At 38.2% G+C, this 15,359-nt stretch overlaps 1 protein-coding gene across 1 annotated transcript in view; it reads left to right on the forward strand.

The window, feature by feature from the left end:
• The window catches only part of Non1 (nucleolar GTP-binding protein 1), a 178,992-nt gene that overhangs the window by 70,279 nt on the left and 93,354 nt on the right, over positions 1 to 15,359 (forward strand). The window contains exon 8 of the mRNA XM_067147951.2: positions 4,774 to 4,929. Coding sequence (XP_067004052.2) covers positions 4,774 to 4,929 — 156 coding nt within the window. The remainder of the gene's footprint in view (positions 1 to 4,773; positions 4,930 to 15,359) is intronic.

The raw sequence follows: 15,359 nt of genomic DNA on the forward strand, positions 1-15,359 counted from the left end.
CACCGCATGACGAGTTGAAGTGTGCTACTTGCCAGTACAGTCTCATTTAAGCTTCAAAATACGTGTTTTCCTTCGTTTTATTGTTTCCATTTTAATAATAGATTATTGTTAATTATATTTTGTTTATATTCTACATTTATCAGTGTTCTCAAGTGAATTTTAGTTTAACATTTCGTGTTGTTAGATTTTCGTGCCAGGAGTAGGTCTAATTTTTTTACATGGCTGGGCCAAGTTCTAGACTAAATAATTCCGATGTTTTGGATTATTTAGATGCTTTAGACGATGACGGTGACGTTATAGCCAATATTGATTCGTATTTCAGTCCGACTCATTGGATGAATGATCAGCGTTGAGGTATTCGGTTCAGAGGGCCCGGGTTTGATTCGCGGCCAGGTCGGGAATTTTAATCGCCATTAATACTTCTGACCCGGGGCCTTTGTGTTTGTGTTTGTCCCAACACTTTCTTCTTCATATTCAGACAACACACTACACTACAAACTACCACGGTAACACGCGATAGTGATTACCTCCCCCCATATACGGTTGGCGTCAGCAAGGGCATCCGGCCATAAACCACCAGCCAAATCCACATGTGCGACACAGTTCGCACCCGCGACCCCACAGGTGTGGGAAAAGCTGTAGATAAAGAAGGAGTGATTCAGATTTTACAGGTACTGATGATAGGAGAATGTTTTCCAAAACACAAATGCTGACTCCGGAAGGTACGTGTACAGTTCTTTACGTCAGGTGCTATAACTCATGACTAAATGAATACAAAAAACAAAATTATATCATGTTATACAGAATTAAATGCTCTTATTTTCAGAATGACTGAACAACAATATCACTAAAGAACATATTACTTTTTTAGTATTTAAAAACAGATTTTTATTTTTTGTAATATATTTTCAAATTTCAAAATTTATTTTGAAGTAAAATATGCCATGAACAATTTTGGGATATTTTTTTCCTAAAACGATATTAAATAGTGTACTACTGTAATTTTTTCAATTTTGTAACTGGGGATTTCTTTATACGGCAATTTTTTACATTTTAACATGCATAATCATGAAAAATGGCCTGAGTGTTTTGGGCTTGACCGGTGAAAATAGCCTGAGAGCAAAAGGGTTAAGATAAAAAAAGCTTAGTAACTTAATATCGATCGCTGATGTTATCGATTCAGTTCAGATTTCATTTCTATTTAGTTGGCAGTATAACCGGAACCGGCAGAGCTTCCTCCTTACTTCTCACTCCCGTAAAACTTGGCATCAAGAAAAGGTTCGCGTATAGTACAAGGCATGTTAAGACACATACACTACAGTGATGCAATGAACAAAGCACTTGCACATGGGAGCCAGCATAGATTTCTCCTCGCCTTTGAATCATGCTCTTTTTTTCCTTTCTTTCGTTGCTTGAGGTTATGTGCATTAAGTGCATTATTTGAATACTGTAAATACACCTTGTTGGATACATTTTGGAAATAGTTTTTTCATGGTATTGAAAGGTTTAAACTGTGAATCAAAGTTAACTGCATGCAGTAACGGGCCTTAGAATGTTTTGTAACGCGGCAAGGGTTGGCACTTCTGAATTACGAATTGGCGGTTAATTCGAAATCACGTAATTTGAAGTCCAATTTTTGCGTCCCAACGCCTTCGAATTAACGAGGTTTTACTGTGTACATAAATCTTAGGTAGAGTGATGTTATGATTGATGTTCTTGCTATTTTAGTGTTATTGATATATTAGCAGCTGAAGATGTTCTACAGTATAACAGGATCAAAATTGGTATAGTTGGGGACAAAACATGACGGCCTCAGTTCCTAGAAGCGAGCTGAAAGCCAGTAGTCAATCACACCCTGCACCCTGCTGAGTTAACGAGTTCTAAGTGATCCTTGTTTGTTTTGGAGAGGCTGCCAAACCACTTTCTTCCTCACTATCTGTAGTATTTACCCTTTCTTCGTGTAGAGTGCAGTAGCCGATTTGGCAACTCTGGCTGCAATAGAGGTAGTAAATCCTATAAGTCGCTAATAGACACCGAGCTGCCGCTGAAAAGTAGTGGTGTGAGGAGAGGTCGTCATGATTTGTCCCCAACTATACTGTGATTGTAATGTATTTTTAAATGTAAATACATATACTTGATATTGTAATAGTATTGTTTCAGTGGAAACTTCAAACCTATATTCGTGAACTGTAATAGTCATCAATACAGACATGAAACTAATAACGTATCGGTAGCCTCTAACCTGCAAAGCAAAAAATACTTGCAAAGTATTTACAGTCGGCAATATCAGGTATATGTATTTACATTTACATATTGTTCTGCTTGGAGTTCTCATGCACAGTCTATGCTCTAATAATTAAAATAGTGACAAAAAACAAGAGAAAGTGGCAAGAATTTTCAATTTATAGTTCATAAAGCATTCTCGAGATGGCAGGAAATTACATGATACCTTCTAAAGCAACTACCTTGAAACTCAACAGAGCCCATTTCGTGATCTATCCCTGATCGTAACGAGTCAAAAGCAACAACATATATCAATCAGTTTCATATTAGTTCTTATTATAAAACAAAGATGGCAGGAAAATACATACCTTTTTGATTCATAAGGTGAAAAAACAAAAAGATCCCGGAAAACTGCAGTGATGTGTGTAATAGGCATTCTAACTTCCGCCTGCACCGACTGTTGATGGTACATCGAACCGGCTGAATGGGTCTAGTCCACTGGATTTACAATGAATGTTGAACCAGCCTAAGGGGTTAAAAAGCAAATTATTGTTGCAGTGGGAACTTTTAGTTACATTTGGCACAATGGACAATAATGATGCTAACATTTTTCTTTGCCATTGTTAACTACAGTAGAACCTCATTTATCCAGACCCCATTAGTCCAGACTTTGCTTAATCCGGGCAGCCGTTTAATAATAATAATAATAATACATAAATGAAATTACAGTATAAACCAGATTAACGAGCACAATGTTGTAAACTATGTAGTTTGTGCGACAGCTAATGGCATGTTATTGACCTTCCCAAGGCCGTTCTCTTGAGCGTGCTTATGTGACAACCTTCACTCGCACTGCCTCCCATCAGTCGTAATCAATCGGTCACCTGATACACTTCATATGTGATTACACTTCGTATTTTTCTTCTTCATCCGTTCCCTTTTCCAGCTTCTCTCTGGGTCGGGTAGTGTACTCGATCTTTCCACCATTCCTCTTCTAGTACTTCCCTGTATCCATGAATGTTCTCTTTGCTATTCTCTCTCCTGGCATTCTCATCATGTGTCCAAACCATTTCAGTTTTGCTATATCAGTCTCTTCTTGAAGTTTACACACTCCCACACTTCTCCTTATTTCCTCATTTCGTATTCTATCTCGTCTTGTCTTTCCCTGTATGCTCCTCAACAACCTCATTTCAGCTCCTTGTATCTAACTTTGGTTCCACTTAGTTAACGTCCAAGCTGCTGAAGCATAGGCAGTATAGGTATATAGTAGGGCGAATATAAAACCTTCTTGCACTTCATTGGCACATCTATGTTCCATACAGTGTCTCTCACACACTGGTAGAAACTTGCAGACTGCTGTATTCTTAAATCAATTTCTCTATCCAAATTTCCATCTTGTGATATCACGCTGCCCAAATATTTAAAAGAATTTCATTACTTCAAGAGGTTCATTTCCTATTTTTATAACTCCCCTGGATTTTCTGTTACCTCTTGTCATGATCAAAGTCGTACTTTTCACAGTACTAATATTCATTCCAAAATTTCTTATCTCCTCATTCCATAAATCAGCTTGTGTCTGTACTCTCTCTTCATTATCTCCCCAAACTACAATGTCATCAGCAAAGAGCTTAGACTTTACTTCCTTGCCCATCATCTTCTACTTGATATTATGTAGAATTCTATCCATGATGATAATGAAGAGTAAGGGAGACAATACACTTCCCTGTCTTAACCCTGTCTCAGCTCTGAACCATTCAGTTTGACCCACTTTGGTTCTAACACAGCTTTTGCAATTTTTATACAGTGCTATTACCATCTGCTTTGTTTCATTCCCAGTCTGTGCCTCTGTCAATGTTTTCCATACCAAATTCCTTGGGACACTGTCATATGCATTTTCAATATCTAGAAACGTTACTACCATGCCCTTTCCATATTCCCAATACCTTTCCATCATTTGATGCAATGTAACTTTTGGGTCAAATATGGACCTGCCTCTTCTGAACCCATACTGGTGTTCTGCCAATTTTCCCTCTACTCTGTCTCTTATTTGTCGATCCAAGATTCTTTCAAGGATCTTAGCTGTATGAGGTATCAGTGTCACTCCTCTGTAATTTTCACATTGCTTCCTGTCTCCTCTCTTGAAAATTGGTATAAGGATTAGCAAGTTTTTTGTCAGCCAGAAGAGTTTTTAGATGGGAGGATATTTTCTGCCTCAGCGGGTTTTTATTATGTTTTTAGTGTGTTAATCATGGATCATTGTATTTTAATCCAACACATTTTATTAGTGTTTTTATTTGTTTGCGTAAATGTAATATTTGAGCTTCTACTGATGATAGCCGTTAGATAGGCTGAAACATGTATAGATATTATCCCATTTATTATAGATTTTTTAAATTGTAATGGTGGATAATGTGAGACTTTTTTATTTGTAAAGTGATAACCGTCAATACCGAATGAGAAATATAACATGCAACTTCAGTGTCTTATTATTTTGTTGTTTGATTTGGATACACTAGTCGTCTTACGTGCTGCAATATTGTATTGTTACAGCCTTTGTTAATTGTACTCAATAAAAGCGATGTGACCCGATTGGAGGAGTTACCTGCTCAGAAGCAAGATCTCGTTAAGTCTCTGTCTGGTGAGGATGTGCCTTTGTTTGAAATGAGCACATTGACTGACGAAGGTGTCATGGAAGTCAAACAAGAGGTAACTATGAACTATGATTTTTTTTATTGCTCTGGTATTTTCTGTTTAAATGCATTATGTACAGTGAAATGTTCTTTGATTTTTCTTAGAAAAGTAATTTTAGAGGATGTTTCTTAATAGAGGCAAAACTTTTCAACCTTTCTGGATTAAAATAAATTCAGTAGAAGTCCAATATAACACTGCTAACACGGTTATTGGGGGAGGATACATCACCCCTGCAATATAGCTTAACCACTGAACATCAGAAGTGATATGATGGGGTGGAAAGCCAAGGAAAATAATACATATATTGTTTTATACCAGGTTTTTACACCGTTTGTATCATTTGTTGCTAATAAATTATGAATAAGCCACCTGTTTATACGTCTGTTATAGTTATTCTCTGAATTCCTTATACACACCAGGACCCTTGTATAAGCGTTGCATAGCAGTGATATACAAAAAAGAAACAAGTGAATAGTTTATTTTAGTGGTATTTACTGTCTGCATTAATGAGGCCTGTCAGTGACATGATGGGGTGGGAAGCCAAGGAAAATAATTCATACATAGTTTTATTAATAAACGGTGTATAACTTTTATACCAGGTTTATACACCGTTTGTTTCATTTGTTACTAATGAACCATGAATAAGCCACCTGTTTATACATCTGTTATAGTTATTCTCTGAATTGCTTATACAGACCAGGACCCTAGTATAAGCGTTGTATAGCAGCGATTTACGAAAAAGAAACAAGTGAATAGTTTATTTTAGTGGTATTTACTGCTGCATTAATATAATTGTGGTGAAATATCTAACTTATCCATTAAGCACACATTGAAAGAATGGAAAATAACTATGATCTTCTCAATATTTAATCATACAAGACAGAATATTGAGAAGTTAGAGTAAAACACTTTTAAGAGGCAGAGTAACCCATTTCTCCTAGATGACAGAAAGTTTTAAAATTAAATATTGATTTATGAAGGTGTATGCTTGAATTGTCAGAAATGACATATTGAAAGATCCTAGAAGTGGCTCTATACTTTTGGAACTTCAAGTTCTCACAGCACTACGGATATATGCGCAGAATTAGGTTTGTAATTATTATCACTAACATAATTACCGTATTTCTCCGAATCCAAAGCTTTTATTTTCTCAGAATTTCATGTGAAAAATCAAGGGTCGTCTAGTATTCGTGAATGTAATGGTAATGAACACCACTGGCAGGTACCATGCTAACCACGTTGCTTCCCTCTTCCCCCTTCAACGTCCGCCATCTTTAAACCGGAAATGTTATTCGAATTGGACTCGCTGACAGAGTATTAATGCGTCTACTGTACCTGACGGTCAGTAAAAGTAAGAGTTTTACAGACAGCAGAAATATTTTTGCAATGAATTATCACATTGTAGAGACACGTGGAACAGGTATTGCTGGCAGATTTTCAACTGGTTCTTGCCGATATCATGATGCCAGCTTTAAGTTAATGGTTATTAAACACGTGTAAATGAAGGGCAATTGTGCAGCCGCATAACTAAAGCCAGCGTTCGGCATTAGCATGATGGTAAATTTAGTCTAAAAATGCATACTGTACAAGAAAAGCATTCCCTGAACTTCCAAAGGCAGCATCAGATACTCCTAATGAAATTGATTCGGGACGTAGGTGGGATTTACATGATACTTGGGTATGTTTATTTTATTTTTCAAAATATTTTTATTTTTGTTACAAAAAAAAATTTTTTACAAAGCACTTTCTAAGCCTGACTTTATTTTTTGAAGTAAAAAGTGAGGGTCGTCTTGGATTCAGAAAAATTCGGTATTACTATGGAACGTTTCTTCTTAGTTTGAGTATTCGTTGTGCAGCCTTCTATCCTTGTTCTTTGAACTAAGAACCCCCACGCATGAGCACGAATTCACAGACTACAGAAAGAAATCCAGTTATCTTGAAGAAGAATTGTACATTTATTACTGATTTGTATTTAATCAATATTATATTAGTGATAAAATGAACACTGCACTGTATACGACTGTCTGGAGATTTAAATTCACACCGCTTGGGAGATCTCTGCTGGTAAATCAGCCAGGCAGCGGAGTCACGCGTGAAACCTTAACAAAGGAGATGTGCTTCCTGTCATAAATTAAGAACCTAAGCGAGATAAGGACTTGAGTTTTGTTTTAACCCATTGCCATGCAAATATTTTCCTTGAGAAATGTACCTTGGAATGTGATTATTTTTTCTACATTTTATATTATGGATGCTAAAATGGTTACAAAAGCATATTACATCAAACTAACATCATTTTGGGGTTAGAGTTTAACTTACTAGAGTTAACTGAAGTATTTTAAGGTATGGTAGCCTACACATTGAAACATCCATCCACGTGGAGGGCAACTTTGCATTTGTTGCACTTGAAGCAAGTTTCCTTCCGGATTCTATGCTCAAAACAGGCTTTACATCTCCTTGATGTGGCTGATTTACTTGCTGTAGGAGTAATCGTTTCAGGAAAATGACCCCAGTGCCTTCCGTGTAGTCTTATTGGCATGCTACCCTGAGATGGACCTCCTATAGTGGCGTAATCAGGAAGGATGACATCTTCCAGAATTTTATTTGCATATGCAAATTCCCTCTCAAAAAGTGTCAGTAAGGAACAGACTCGCATTATATTCTGTAGTATTATCACTCACACGCCTGCTGAGTACAGTATTTTGCTCCCGAACAACTGCACACGCATTGCCTTTCGGAAAATTGCTGGCCAAACTCCATTTTTAATTGTTCGATGCGGTGAGGTTATGTATGAAGTTATCCTCATTCTCACTATCACTTTCACGAGCGGAGTCACATATCTCAGACGCACCATCACTGTTAAACCTACTATCAGATAATTCTGAGATATCTTCTTCACCACTATCAAGCGGAAATTGCAGAATTCTTTCCTTTTCCTCCTCGCGATATTTACACGACATCTTGCTCCATGGTAGCATTCATTCATTTCATGAACAAGTTGACCAATTTTAGAAGCAAAATAAACATGGACAAAACAGCCTTCGGATAATAACATTTGCATGTAAACACGCTAGAACTATCTAGGAACGTAATTCTAAAGTACGTCACTATCAAAAGAAATCAGTAGTCAGACGTATTTCCGACTTGAGTACTCTGGTTTCACTTATAGTTATGAATTGAGTACACGGGGACGGTTGTACCCGTCATTGCATGTTAATGAGTGTAGAACTCTTGACATCTGTACCCGTCATTGTAGCGGAATGGGCTAAAAATAACTTCCATATCTGAAGACTATTTGCATCGCTTAACCTCTTGTAAAGTCAACCGCACCATATCATTTTATGATGTGTTTACCTGTTCTGAAGACATTACGTTCGTAGCAATCTCTTGTATCATTTGTGAACTGTTACTCTTTCCCCATCTTGTGTTGTTACTACTACATAAACTTTTCTCTATTCCAGTAGATGGCATCTGATGTGTCAGCATATGTCAAAGCATTTCTTTTCTGTCCCGTCTTGTTGGGTTATCTTTCTGTTTCGTTGGGTGAAGTGTTTTTGATTTCAGAATATGGAAGCGATGGATTTCCAAATCGCCCTTGTGGCGTATAAAGGATATTTTAATAGATTCAAGATGTCTTTTTACGATTCTCGGCCTCTCGAGAATATTACCTGCCTATATATCATGGCCTTTCGAGAATGTTAATTGCCTATGTATCTGAGGTTTTTATTTTTCTTTAATCTTCTCTTGGTCTGATAATTGCTTCATCCTATTCTCACCATGGTTGTGGTTGGGTTTGAAAGGCATCTCTCATTACATGTGTTTCTAATTTATTTGAGTATTAACTTTGCTTTTACATGCTTCTTTCGGTATTATTCTTTACCAATCCGCTATGTTTGCTTTGAAAACAGAAGTGACACGGATTCATGTGTGTATGGGATCATTTGCTGTGTGCTGTCCGAGACCTTTCGCTCGTGTCATTTCTTTAACATACCGCTTGAGCTCATGTTCTATTATTTTATCGCTTCTTTTGTATATTTCATGTCCACCACATTTACGTGGTATGAATACAAGCTAACAATGCGATTGACTGCTTTCTGTGTGGTTTAGATGAAGACTTTGTTGGTAATCCTTGAGTACCGGTTATTCTTGCGAATATCTGAACTTTAGGCCTAATTGGAATTTTCATTTCTATTTGTGCTTAGTAAAAACCTAGTGTAATTAATTTTTCATCTGAATGTAGTTTAAAAATTATTGTACTGTAATCATCATCATCATCATCATCATCATCATCATCGGTTTGCCCTTCCATCGAGCTGGGTAGGGTGTTTGATGAAAATGAGCGTCTTCCAAAGTTGCCTATTCAAAAAGATTGTTGTCCATGACAGATTCCCAATTCCATCCTCTTCTCTCCACGTCTCCCCTCCTATTATTACTAGCCATTACGATTCCTAAATGTATGAATTGGTGTACTACTTCAACTTGGTGGTCCTGTATTTTTATGTTGCATTCTGTATTATGTCTGCTGATTTTCAGTGCTACTGTTTTTGATGGGTTCAATTGCATTCCATAATCATCAAACTTCTTACACCATGCATTCAGATTATGTTGCAGTCCTCCTTTGCTTCATCCCATATTGCCACATCGTCTGCAAACACCAGAGCCTGAAGATTTTTATTACCTGTTCCTTTTAAATCCTTTAAAATGGTATCCATAACTGCTATGAATAGAAGAGGTGATAATGCACGTCCCTGTTGTACTCCTTTGGTTGTGTTGAACCATTCAGAGTGACCATCTCCAATACTGACACAGCTTTTGCAATTAGTATATAGCATTTGGATCTTCCTAATAAGGTACTCCAGTACAGCAAGTTTTCTAAGATTTTTCTGAATAGTTGATCTAGAAACATTATCATACGCCTTTTTAAGGTCCATAAACATAATAATTAGGTCTTCTCCTCTTTCCTAGTGTTTCTCTGCCAACATCCTCAAAGCAAATATCAGATCTGTTGTGATTCTTCCAGCCTTAAAGTCATGTTGTTTCTTTTCTAAGATAGGCTTTAGTATATACCTTACTCTGGCTTCAATGATCTCCATAATTTCAAGTTCGTGTGATAAGAGGGTAATGCCTCTGTAGTTTTCACTTTTCCTTCTACTCCCTTTCTTAAAGATAGTTCCTATCACCCCTTTTGTTCAGTATTCAGGTATTTCGTTATCGTTCCATGTTGCCACTTTATTCCTGGCGCGGACCAGCAGCTTTAATCATGTCAGCTGTAACTTTATCAGCTCCTGCTGACTTAGCACTTCTCATCCTATGGAGGGTTTGCTCTACTTCTGTCCATGTAATTGGGATGTCTCTTTATTGTTCTCTGTACTACATCCTCAACATAGATCTCATTAGTGCCATTTAGAAGCATGTCAAAATACTGTCCCATTGTATCCGTGATATCTTTCGTATTGCGAACTACAGTATATTCCCATCTGCTGTCTCCAGAGCTGTAATTGCTTCTTTATCTGATCTTTTACTTTTTAAGCAAAGCAAAGTCACCTCCGTACAGGCCATGAAGGCCCTTGGAGGAGTGGAAGGTAAAGGCTTCCACCATTGTTAACCTCGGCACATGATGGGGTGGAGTGGTTAGCTCTACGCCCGGCCGCCTTTGCCCCCAAGAAATTAACCTGGTACTCCTTTTTTGGTGTAGGCCGAGTGAACCTCAGGGCCATATGCACCTCCGGAAGTGTAAATCTTGTTTCTTAAATTTTTCGACTTCCTGACGGAGCTACCAATATAAATGGTCCGTTATTGGACATTATAAATTTTCCAGCTAACTCATTCCTGGTTGCCAGCGTTTCGCCCCCGTATGCTCGTTTTTAATTCGTGGTTTTTTCTTCTTGTTTGATGATATGGTCTATCACTGATAATTTATTGTATTGAATAGGTGGTAATTAACAAAATTATAAGAATTTGTATCATAAGTGGTATATTCCGAGCTGTCAGTGGAGAGATGGCGTGGAATGACATCAGTAGACGAATAAGTTTGAGTGGTGTCTTTAAAAGTAGGAAACATGACAATATGAAAATAAAGTTGGAATTCAAGAGGACAAATTGGGGCAAATATTCGTTTATAGAAAGAGGAGTTATGAATTGGAATAACTTACCAAGGGAGATGTTCAATAAATTTCCAATTTCTTTGCAATCATTTAAGAAAAGGCTCGGAAAACAACAGATAGGAAATCAGCCACCTGGGAGACTGCCCTAAATGCAGATCAGTAGTGATTGATTGATTGATTGATTGATTGATTGATTGATTGATTGATTGATTGATTGATTGATTGATTGATTGATTGAGACACTCCATCTCCCTCCGATAGCTCTTTCTGGTCCGTATTGTCTGTTTGTGCGCGAGAGCGGTTGTTTACTTAGTTATGTGCTGTGTGACTGACGTTCATATGCGTCTAGCCTGTGTGTGCGTCCCCTTTATCGGCGACCTAAACACGATGGTCTATGTTTGGGCGAAGGTGGTTCTGACCCTTGGATCCGTGGTAGCTTTTGTGTCTAATTTACTTATTTATTATTCATTACACATTGCCGTCATTGGCTTTCTTTACATATTTTCTAGTTTCTTATGTTTTATTGTTGACAGGACGTCTTTCGGTTTTATCTTTGTTTATTTTTCGTGCAACCGTGGTAACCTCCCCTTTTCCCCCTTTCTCTTTGCTTTAATTTTATGACCTCGGTGCATCCTCCCCTCTTCTCCTGTTTTAAGATCTTTTACTCAAGGATCTTTTATTCTTGGGAAGGGGGGGATATGGTTTTTGTTTATTTAGGTTATTGTTGTAGGCGTTATGTCTTATCTTTCGACTAGAATGGAGAATGTTATGATAACAGTCCTCTTTCTCTAACTTATGGGTGCTTGGACCTGATATGCATAAAAGAAATACTTTGAACCCACCCGAATTTTTCCTCATCTAATTGATGTAGATCAGCGGTAGAGTGTCGGCCTCCGGATCCCAAGATAGCGGGTTCAAACCCGGCAGAGGTAGTCGGATTTTTGAAAGGCAGAAAAAAGTCCATTCGACACCTCATGTCGTACGATGTCGGCATGCAAAAGATCTCTGGTGAGACATTTGGTGTTTTGCCCGACAAAATTAATTGAATCTCAGCCATAGACGCCCAAGAGAGTTTCGGTTTACTCGGTCTGCCATCTAGTGGGGGCCTAGAGTAAAATGGGACGTCGAAATTGACGAGCAGACAGCCAGATGGCGTCAAGTTGAATTCTCTGCACATGGTAGCTGAGGCCATATTATTATTATTATTATTATTATTATTATTATTATTATTATTATTATTATTATTATCATTGATGTAGATGCCATTCCATTATACCCAAGTTTTCATCACGACTTATATTAAGGGAAGAGAGAGAGAAGGTTTGATAAACCGTGAATCCTATGTATTTTGATTAAGGGCCACGAACAATTAATATAACTATTAGATTATTTTACCTCCTTGTTTTGCCTATGAGGACAGTTTGAAAAGTTCTCGGAATCACAGCTCGATGTCAGTGATAGAGCAACAACGTTCCCGCGCAATAATCACACATCTTTTGTGAGTGAACACGTGGCGCGTCAGTGCTCTAGCTGCAGGAGTGTGGTATTGACAACTCTTTGTTGTTGTTCCCGCGTAGTGATTTGTGACAATGGAAAAAACTGAGATTCGAGCCGTGATTAAATACTTTGTGAAGAAAGGTATGAAAGCAAAGAAAATTTATGCTGACTTTCAGAAAACACTAGGGTAGTCTGCTCCTTCATTTTCAACTGTTGCCAAGTGGACCAGCAAGTTTAAATTTGGTCGGGAGAGCTTGGATGATGATCCGCGTAGTGACGGCCAAAAAGTATTACGACCCCAGAATTTATCCCAAAAGCGCATAAAATGGTCATGGAGGATCGTCGACTGAAAGTGCGGGAGATTGCTGAAGCTGTAGGGATGTCTTCTGAATGGGTATATTATATTTTAACTGAAGAATTGGGTATGAAAAAATTATCCGCAAGTTGGGTGCCGCGGCTCTTGACATTGGACAATAAACGCACCAGATTGGAAATGTCCGAACAAAGTCTGGCCCGTTTTCAGTGCGACCAACAAGATTTTTTGTGCCGATTTGTGACTACAGATGAAACTTGGGTCCACTACTATACCCCAGAGACAAAACAGCAGTCAAAGCAGTGGAAACATGCTGATTCACCACCACCAAAGAAAGCAAAAGCAGTGCGTTCAGCCGGAAAGGTCATGGCCTCAGTTTTCTGGGATGCAAGAGATATTCTGCTGATAGATTATCTTCCTACTGGCCAAATAATTACACGGCAATACTATGCAAACCTCCTAGACCAACTACAGGAAAAGATAGGCAAAACAAGGCCTGGTTTGGCAAGGAAAAAGGTCATCTTTCATCAGGACAGTGCTCCGCCGCACACAAGTGTTATTGCCATGGCAAAACTTCATGAACTGGGGTATGAATTGTTGCCACATCTACCTTATTCTCCTGATTTGGCACTATAAGAGTTTCATGTATTCCCCAAGCTGAAAATTTTCCTCGGTGGATAGAGATTTTCTACAAGGGAAGAACTGACAGCCGAATTGGAGAGGTATTTTGCAGGCCTGGAGGAATCTCATTTTCGGGATGGGATTAAGGCATTTGAACATCGCTGGACCAAATGCATTAGTCTAGACTATGTTAAAAAATAAAAGCAGTTCCACCGAGGTAAGATAGTTAATTCTAGTACATTCCGAGAACTTTTCAATGCACCTACGTATGTCGGCCTATTACGGCCTTTCGATTTTTCACTCCTTAATAAACTTATGTGTTTGCCCTTATTCCTGTTCTACTTTAAATATTTGTGTCTCTTACATGTGTATTATCTAAGACGTCTGGGTCCAATTCCTGGCAGTCTTTGCCAGTTTTGACTGAATCCACTGTATTTGGTCCTTGTTGTGTTCTTAGTGGTAGTCGAGTCAGTAGTAAAGACATTCGCCAGCGACTGACCTTTTTTTGTGCTTGTACATACACATTTCTCTACATGACTGTAAAGAAAGACACATACTGAATTTTTTATCACTCATATTTAACCCAGCAGCACCGTGTGGTACCGTATAGTACAGTGCGCCTTACTTCAGATTTTCTCATACTGATCATTACTCGCGACGCAAATGCAACTCCGTGTTAGAATGTCAAGGTGATACGCCCTACAATGCCTGAAAACAACAGAGGGTTATATCTGAGTGTTTTTTTGTGGCAACAACTGCTTGGAATTTGAGATCGTGTTGAGAGGAATAAAAATGACTGCCCGTCTACGGTAAGTTGCTTTATTTTGTTTATAAATGTTAACAATACGGTTTTGTATTGTGTGGTTTGTTATCTTGAAATATCGGTTCATGATTGGTCAGCATTTCTTTTATGATACTAATAATTCTGTTGGTACCGTATGGTACTGCACGACGCTTACAGTACCTCTCCGTTTCTTTTCTCCTCCGCGCTTCTGAGGAAGATTATAAAGAAAAAAATTCATACTGTAGTTACAAATAATGATATATGTGTCATTCAATTATATAATTAGAGTTTTACTAAAAAATCCACATCATAACATGCGCTTTAGGAGGTTTTACATGTTATTGGAGAAGAGGATACTGATGCTGAAGCCATATACATTGAACCCCCGGAATGTTATGTATTAAGGTATCTGATGAAGATCCGGCTGAAGAAAATGAAGGGTGTCTCGCAGATAACCTTACGGGAGGTGAACTCCGAGTACCAGCTGAAGTAGTGCTGAAACAGCGAATTCCCCACAGGAGTAAAGAATCCATGTCCAATAATGATACGTGGCCCGCGAAAAGAGAGAAATCATAACCTTGTCCACCAGCTATCTGGACGGCGGATAACCTAGTTCCCACAACAATCCACTTCCCTAGTGTAAAATTTTCCACTTTTCGAAATATGATGATGACCGAAATATTTTCGAGCTTTATTTTGATGATGAAATTGTGAACTCTTTGTGCTCTGCAGCCATCAGGTATGTACTTTTAAAAAATAAAGATGATCCTAAAGTAACCCCGAAGAAATGAAAATATTCGTCATCATTTTACTTCTAAGTGGCTATGTGCAAATGCCACCATCAGAATTAGGAAGATGCAAAATATTTAACACCATTCGGGAGATAGTAGGTTCGAATCCCACTATTGGCAGCCCTGAAGATGGTTTTCCGTGGTTTCCCATTTTCACACCAGGCAAATGCTGGGGCTGTACCTTAATTAAGGCCACGGCCGCTTCCTTCCAACTCCTATGCCTTTCCTATCCCATCGTCGCCATAAGACCTATTTGTGTCGGTGCGACGTAAAGCCCCTAGCAAAAAAAAAAATTAACACTATATACGTATCAGGGAGGTATTTTGAAGAGAAATACA

This window comes from Anabrus simplex, chromosome 5 (genome assembly GCF_040414725.1).
Source record: "Anabrus simplex isolate iqAnaSimp1 chromosome 5, ASM4041472v1, whole genome shotgun sequence".
Lineage (NCBI taxonomy): Eukaryota > Metazoa > Arthropoda > Insecta > Orthoptera > Tettigoniidae > Anabrus > Anabrus simplex.